The following is a 9068-nucleotide window of genomic DNA, read 5'->3' on the forward strand; positions in this document are numbered from 1 at the left end:
TCTTCACAAAAATGAGTCAAGAAGTGGCTTGAAGTTCTACGGGAGGTGGGCTCCATCGCTAGTCCGCTAGGATGGTCAATAAGAACTCCTAAATCTAGATCCTAGGTTCTACGAGAAGGAGACTTAAGACCTCACTAAAAATGAGGTCAACAGTGGTCCTAGCCATTGTTTGAATACTTGAATTGTATTTAGATATTTTAGTTTTAATGGAAAGAAGAGTATTTTAAGTTGTATATTCTTCTTCTATCTGTATTATCCAGCATGATATCTCCCCGAATCCTCCTTTGCTAGTTTTTTTGTTTTATGCCTTTTCACTTCTAAATGGAAATGGCTAGACTGCTTCCTACTGGTTGTTGTGAATTGGCTTTGTAGTCATTCACATCTAGTTTTTGTGTTCTTCGCTAGCTCATGGGATCCTTCGTAATCATAAGCTTGTATTTATTTCTTATTGATTATGGTTCTGGACCAAAACTCATGAATCTAAGCTCCAGGACCTTCGTGTTATACTTACTTTTTCAATATTAGACAAAATGTTCTGATCCAATTAAAAAAGGGAAGATTTACATACATACCACTCAATTCCTATGAATTTACATGTTTAACACCTAAATTCATTTTTTTAACATACATAACACCTTACCTATGCGTAAAAAGGTGTATTTCACTTTTTAAAAGCTAAAGTTTGACAAAAAATGAATTTGTGATGCCTGGTTGGAGGGAAAAATTAAAAAGAATTAGAAACAAAGCTTCAGAGTTGTGAAAGTTTGGATAATAAATATTTGGAATATCAAAATTAAATTTCAAAAGCCAAAGTTTGAGAAGAAAAGCATAAACATGACGAAATGATGAAAACAAAATAGAATGATTAACCTATTAAAACTTAGGTATAAAGATGGAACAATATAACAATAGAAAGATTAACTTATAAGCAAAGCCCATATGCTTTGGCCTTTCACCCTCACGGGTGATGCATCGTCTACTTAAGCAATAGAACGATTAACATTTAACATATAAACAAAGTCAATTGGCTTTAACTTTCACCCTCAAGGGTGATGAATAATCTACTTTAGCTTCCACACTGAAGGGTGGAGAATTATCAAATTCAACTTTCACTTTTAAGGTATAATATGCAATCAACTTTTGCTTCCTCTCAAAAAGAAAATATTTGATCATATTTGGCTTTCCCCCTAAGAAGCTAAACTTCATATACACATTGACTTCCAAAGTTCCACCCTTAGGTTAATACACTGTAAGCTTTGACTTCCACCCTACGGGGTGCTATGCATTAAACATTAGTTTCACCCAAAAATATGATATTTGATATGCTTCAGCCTCAGCCTAAGGGGTGAAATTACATCTACTATAGCTTCTACCTCAAAGAGCTATACGTCTTATACTACATCTTCCATCCCAAGAGTGATATATAATTCATATTTGTCTCTACTCAGGATTGATACGAAACTACAACTGCCAAATATCTCAAGAGGTATACAGGATCAAAGAAATTGAAATATGTGCCCAAGCATTAGTTTAGCCTAAGAGAAAATAATCTCAGGTCCAAATGGCATAATTTTACCCATAGAAATGATAATCAACAGTCATTTCATTCCACCCCTCCATCCTTCAAAGATTTTCGTGGCAGAAATGACCAATGGTTGCCAATATGGTGTCTCAAAAACACAAACTATAACTCACCAACCCATCATACATCGCAACAAGCTTAATGGTTCTACACTAACAAACACCATAAGCTTCCTGCGTAATACCTACCTAAACCAGTATTGTCATGGCCAAGGCTCCTTAGCTCTTGGATTAAGGCCCATTCAATACATTTTGGACAATAAAACTATATGAGAACTTGAAAGGATTTAATATAGATCCTCCCAACTAAGCTCATTAACGCACCATGCAAGGGATATATATATTAGTGAACATCAAATCATAAAGCAAGAGTCATATTATTTTCTTAGTCGCCCCTGATAGTAAAGAATCATTAACTATGGAGACTAATGCTTATAGGAAGCCTTGATATAACAAACACCATAAGCTTCCTACGTAATACCTACCTAAACCAGTATTGTCATGGCCAAGGCTCCTTAGCTCTTGGATTAAGGCCCATTCAATACATTTTGGACAATAAAACTTTGAGAACTTGAAAGGATTTACTATAGATCCTCCCAACTAAGCTCATTAACGCACCATGCAAAGGGATATATATATTAGTAAACATCAAATCATAAAGCAAGATCATATTATTTTCTTAATCGCCCCTGATAATAAAGAATCATTAAGTATGGAGACTAATGCTTATAGGAAGCCTTGATATATCCAAATAAACTCTTGTTACTTCATTAGGAGGAATTTTTTTGTATCGATCTACTTTCTCAAAAGAGTCCATAGCTTTCCTTGTTAGGAGCACAGCTGAGAGATTCCAAGTTTCCTCAAGTGCTCACAATCTCATTATAAGAAAAGATAAAAAAAATAATCATATGGTAGGTATGTTTGATAAAGGCATATTTGCAAATTCATTTAAGATCAAGTATGACTATACTTTCTCTCCCCAATGACAACACAACTGAGAGTCTGTTTTCCAATGAAGCTAACTATATCATTATTAAAAATAATGCAGAAATAATTATATGCTAGGGATGATAGATAGCATCTTAGCGACATTACTATGAATCATAAACGGATTATATACAAACTAGTATGCCCTCCTCTTCCATATGATACATACATACATCACATTATGTTGATCAATCTTCTCCTGGTTATTAATATGCATCATACTACCACCATGCACACCCCATTGAATGTGGTTGATATATTTAATTTGATGTTCTATTAAAGCATCTTGATAGTTTCATTGAATGGATGACCATATTCCACTACACCAACCCTACTAAATCCTCCAAGCTCACAAATTCCAATTTCCATACAAACTAACTAACCCTACAAACTCCACATGACATATTATACCCTCTAATCCTGAAAGCTACACATTCCCCATTAGCCCCACCAATCTCATTAGCTCCACAAACATATGTTAATGATGATGATAACCAATCACAACAGCATGAGCTTTAGAACTTGGGTTTGACCAGCGTGCAAGCTTGTGTTTGATCTAATAATCAATATTAAGCTAATCAAGTCGTGCCTGTGAATGATAATAAGCCAAAGCAACGCACATTAAGGATGTTACACGTTCCATTAGCATTCCTATACTAAGGCTTGTGTTACCACTACCTTTCGTTAACATATCATATGATCCTTGCTCAGTATGATAACCGGGACATACTTGCTAGATAAATGATAACATTTGAGCCTAAATCCAACAAATTCTCCTACAAGTGTTAATAGACCATATTGCTTCACAATGAGATGCATGCGAGCTAATTTTGCTTCCACTAATAACCAAGTTCTAAATCTTCATATGAGAGTGTTTCTACCCCTGCTGAATAAACAAAACAATTGCAGGTCATTAACACTTTTCCAATCAAATTAAGAATTATTAATAATTTGAAAGATTGAAGCATAGCTGCTCGCTACCACATCTCAATCTCTAACTCAAATTTCCCTCCCTCGCTCCCTTTCATGTGCATGCACATACACAAAGTTAAGCTTGCAAATTAAAAAGCACAACTTATTTCGCTGCTATGGATCTCTAATTTTATACAAAACTCAGCATTAAAGAATAAAATATTAATCACAAATCCAATTGCCAAAACCAACTAATTAAGATGAGGTTAATAATGTGATGATACAGAAAACAATGGACAATGATTAGGCCATCAGAGCATGACCAGATGACAAATAAGAGAAACAAGAGAAATGTCATAATTCAAAAGTTTGGTCATGAGGAAAACAGCACAAACAATTTCATGTACCCTGATAACTAGAAAAACACTATTAAGAAACGTAAACTCACATGCTCTTCCTTCCATTTAGATGGGCTAAGAGGATCGTCCCAGAGATTAACTCTTGCAGGTCCATGATGATCTGTTAAAAAGCAGCAACAACCAAAATAAGAGTTCAGTGCTTGAGAATCTATAAGAAAATAATGTGTTTAAACTAAAGTTCCGCCATATATGGATTAATTCACCCTCCTGCTCAAGAAAACTTTTGCTATCCAGCATAACCTAACCGAAATTTGGTCATGCTGGGTCTCATAATCATTTAATTTGTTCTAAGATGAATAATCAATCAAATTTTGTATTAAACTCATTTAACAAAAATAATCCCTTAGTATTGAGATCCATCATGAGAAATCCCAGCACTGACCCAAATATTTCTCAAATATCAACTACGACATCTAGCAAACTAAAATTAAAGTGTCACAATGCACATAGATATTCTTAGTCAATTCAACTAACCATAAAATTGTCAGCATAATTCATACCTTCTTGACTTCTGATCCTTCTGCGTAAACCCTTCTAAAAACAAGGAAATAAGGGCGAAAAAAAATAGAAAAGAAATAGGGCTCGATAAAAATCACCCACCTCCAATCAAAGCAAATAACAGATACGATTTGATAAAAAAATACTAATCCGCTGTGAATTTCACGTCAATAGAAAATAAGCTTGTACTGCTGAAGACCTAATCCTCCATACCCCTCAAACCAAAGCTCTATAGAGAAATTGGAACCATATTTAAGAAGATCGCTTTGATCCGAGGCTGTATATTCCTTCGACAACATCGAAATTCGGAAAATCTATTCTAAACTCGAAGGAAAACAGATCAAAAACGAAGTGGAGATCCATAGAGTTGATGTTGTGAATGCGAGAGATAATGACAAAAAGATATACCTCCGCCGGCGGAGAGAGATCGCCGTGAGATGAGCTTCGCTGGTAAAAGCGACGAAGATGAGAGACGCTGGAGCGAAGAAGCGACGGCAGCCCGAGCAGCCATGTTTCTCAGAGTGATGGTGCGAGCCAAAGTTTTTGTTAGTGTTTTGGCTCCTTAAAAAGTGTCGTCGTCCATGTTCCACTCAATTTATAGATCTGGCTTAAAAATTTATTCCCTATTTTGCGAGTTGAATAAGGGCTGTTTATTTATGAGCCATTTTGATAACTCTAATCATAGAAAAAATATTACATCAGTACTACGCACGTAGAGTAACATGCGTAGCCAATAAAATAACGCCACGACATCCTGCGCGACAGAGAAAAAAAACGGCTCTACACGGTGAATATTTTTTCCCGTGTTATTCATGTGTTATTGTGTGTTATTCATGTGTTATTGATGTGTTATTGTGTTATTATAATATCAAGAATATTCATAGAACACAATAACACATGAATAATACACAATAACACATGAATAACACGGGAAAAAATATTCACCGTGTTACTGCGCCGTGGCGCAGTAACACGGGGAATATTCCCCTCCGTGTTATTCATGGGTTATTGTGTGTTATTCATGTGTTAGTGTATCCTGAGAATATTCTTGGAGTTATAATAACAGAATAACACATCAATAACACATGAATAACATGCAATAACACATGAATAACACACAATAACCCATGAATAACACGGAGGGGAATATTCCCCGTGTTACTGCGCCGTTTTTTTCTCCTATCGCACGTGGCGTGATTTTATTGGCTACGCACCGTATTTCTAGGTCCGTAGTACTAATGTAATATTTTTCCCTAATCATATAGTCGTTCGATGGTAAAGATCAGAGCGATATTTAAATCTTATTATTTATATTAAAATATTTATTTAAATATAATATTATATAAATATTTATTCTATTCTTTTAATAATAATTTTAATTCATTATAAATCTTTGTAGCCTTGAGTTAATTAAATTATTTAAAAGTAATACTCATGAATTATATATATAATTTCATTAATTCAAGTCAAAACTAGTTGAACATGAATAATCAAAACTTTGTTTGTGTTTGACTCGTTTATATATCGAACACAAGAAATTTTTTTTTGTGTTCAACTCGTTTGTTTAGCAAACAAATCGAACACGAGCAACTTAACGAGTCAAACATCAGCTGCTTGCAAACATATAGTTGTTTTATACATACCCCCGCTACCACTCAGTTCTTATATAACTACTCGCCTCATCTTTATTTTTGTGCATACATATCTCCTTAATTATGAATAAAAAGTTTTATGTAAATACAAAGAAATTTGGTGGTAGGTATGTAAATGCCTCGAAAAGTTTGTGAGGCTTTTGCATACTTACCATAAAATTCTTATATATTTGCGTATCTAACTACTAGACTTGGAAATCTAATACATAGCATTCAAATCGTTAATAATACATAAAAATATATCGTTATTGTTAACATTCTAACAATGATGTACATGATTTAATGCATAGGTTTATAATATAAATATAAATATCAAACTTTGGATGTTAGATATGTAAATATATAAAACTCTAATGTCATGTATATAATTTCCCAATTTTTATTAGAGGATTTATATGCATACCATTCAATTCTTATGCATTATGTATTTACATATTTAATATGTAAACATTAATTTTTACATAATATAATCGTACCTATACATGGAAAGATTTATTTCGCTATGTTTTCCAAGTCAAATGAAAGAATTAGATGGTAAAAATGCAAAAAAACAAATATTAGGTTTTGGATATGTAAGAACATAAGAATTTAATGGGTTGATGGGTGGGTGGTATGTATGTAAATGCCCCATTTTTATGTCATATTTTTTTATTTAATTTATAATATATTTTTTAAAAAAATTAAATTTAATAAATATATAAAATTTAAATGATACGTAAGTATTTTTCTCAAAGAAATTAGAATATCAATATAAATTAGGGTAAAAAATGCTTGCAAGAAAACAAATAGCATTGAATTGATGTTTTTTTCATTTAAAAAGAAAATACAGAAATGCTTATAGATGATTTATCATCCACACATTATGTTATGAAGGAATTAATTCGCATGAATTGGATCATCTTATAGGTATATCAAATTACTATCATACACATTTGAGAAAAATTTATGCATGGATAAAACTTGGGAACACATAGGCCTCGGAGGCCCATGAACCATGAAATAAGGGAAAAAAATTGTGTACATATGACGTATGCAGCGCTGCGTACGTTTGGAGGATATACAGAGAGTATTAGAGGGTTATATCCACGTTATACCCCCTTGTAACAGTTAAGATTTACACAGACACCACTCATTCCTCATATATTTACATATCTAACAATTAAACTTCAATTTTTAAATGTATGTCATTTTATACATGCATGAAAGAATGTATTTCACTTTATAAAAATAATGTTTTAAGTTTTAGATATGTAAATACATATTTATTTGATGGTATGAATGCAATGGCCCTTATATTAAAATATTTTCTCTTTACTTGTAATTATTTATCATAAAGGAGTCAGAAAATAATTTCAAAAAATTCACATATATTTTAAGAACTAAAAAAAGCTTGAATTTTGATATATAAACCACAAAAACATTTAATATAACATCAAACACTCACATTTTCATGACAAAATAGTTCGCTTGGACACTGCACATCCCGACGGCCAATTACTGGCAGCCACATCATCATACATGTTGAGACGGACGATATTGCCGGCGGTGGTTGCCGTCCGGATAGAATTTTTTTTTTTAATTTTCACCACATGCTATTATGATAGGTGATGGCGGGGCCCACCACATATCTTCACCTCACCACACTAACATCTTTCCTTCCTCATAAAAATTGTCCCAAATTGTAACAAAAAATTATTGCTGAAAAATATCGTTACGAAATCACTTCCACTAATATTTTTAATAACCTACCGAAGTTGAATATTTTTCTGATATCTAATTCATAGAAGCCCTCTAGGATCATTTTTTATTTTTATTTATTTATTTTATTTTATTTATATTTTAATTAAAATGAAACATGTACGTTAAGCTATAACATATTAAATTATTTTAAAAAATACTGAAAAATTTTTTTTTGCTGTTTTGATTAATTCTTAAATTAAGCTAATTTATTTATGAAAATTTAAAATAAAAAAAAAAGAAAAAAAAAACTGAATAAATATATTTTGAAATAAAAAATTAAAATTAAAATTAAAATTAAAAGTGATCCCAAACAAGCTAAGAAACATTATTTCTTTGTCAAAAAAATAAAAAATAGAAAGGTCAATTACGTAAAAAAGCACTCAATATTTTGCTATTTACAAAACTACCATTCTCTTTCATCCATTTTTAAAATTATCACTCAAACATCACAATTTATCATAAAGCCCAACCCATATTTTCCACTTTTATCAAATTCCCACATAACCACAGTAATTCTATAGTTAAAAAAAACCACATTGGTGCTAATTTTGCAAATAAAAAACTTAAAAAATGAAAATAAAAACTATTTTTTTGCTGTCAACTTGCCATTGACCTTATCTTGTTCGTCGCAAGCCATTGATATCTATAAAACATTTGAATCAAGATAGCATAATAAATTTAATTAAAATGACTTTTAAAATTATGTATTTTTCCATAAAATAAATAATATACACATAACAAATCAAATTCTATCTTTTATTCATTGTTCAAGATGAGGGGAGTGACAAAATTAGGCTACATTACAATCACATAATACTAGAGCAAAAATTTGATGCTCTAATGTCTCTTAACTAAAGTTTTGAATACAAGGGAGGAGAGCAAGGAAAATATATTCAGTCCAGAGTCCAGACAGACGCAGGCGATGCAGCGGAGGAAAATATATATATATTTATCGCCCGTGCATCACATCCGTTGTCCGAAGGCAGATTGCCGGACGCAATATTTTTTCGAGAGCAAGAGAGAAAAGAAAGAGCGTGATGCTTGCTATTGACCAAGTACTGACAAATCAAAGAAAAACATGATAAATGTATGGTTGTGATCGCTCGTGTTGTCACATATTTGCAAGAAATGCTTTGTTAAGAATTTTAAGGATTTATGAAGAATTAGACACTGTCGGCACTTAAAAGTTGGGACGAGTTACCCGTAAGAAGTTGTCGGTCGCCGGAATCCAAATTCCGTTGTCCGCTTCGGAAGGACGTTTAATTTATATATATATATA

General features: G+C 32.4%; 1 protein-coding gene across 2 annotated transcripts in view; it reads right to left on the reverse strand.

The window, feature by feature from the left end:
* The window catches only part of LOC110030942, a 25588-nt gene extending 20600 nt beyond the window's left edge, over positions 1 to 4988 (reverse strand). The window contains exons 1-2 of one of the 2 annotated variants that reach the window (XM_020733944.1): positions 4806 to 4988; positions 3929 to 3999 (exon numbers count right to left, since the gene is read on the reverse strand). In XM_020733944.1, coding sequence (XP_020589603.1) covers positions 3929 to 3999; positions 4806 to 4908 — 174 coding nt within the window. In that variant the 5' untranslated portion in view covers positions 4909 to 4988. The remainder of the gene's footprint in view (positions 1 to 3928; positions 4000 to 4805) is intronic. The other variant, XM_020733943.1, reaches the window with a different exon arrangement.
* Between the last annotated feature and the right edge of the window lie 4080 nt (positions 4989 to 9068).

This window comes from Phalaenopsis equestris, unplaced genomic scaffold (assembly GCF_001263595.1).
Source record: "Phalaenopsis equestris unplaced genomic scaffold, ASM126359v1 Scaffold000761, whole genome shotgun sequence".
NCBI classification, from domain to species: Eukaryota; Viridiplantae; Streptophyta; class Magnoliopsida; order Asparagales; family Orchidaceae; genus Phalaenopsis; species Phalaenopsis equestris.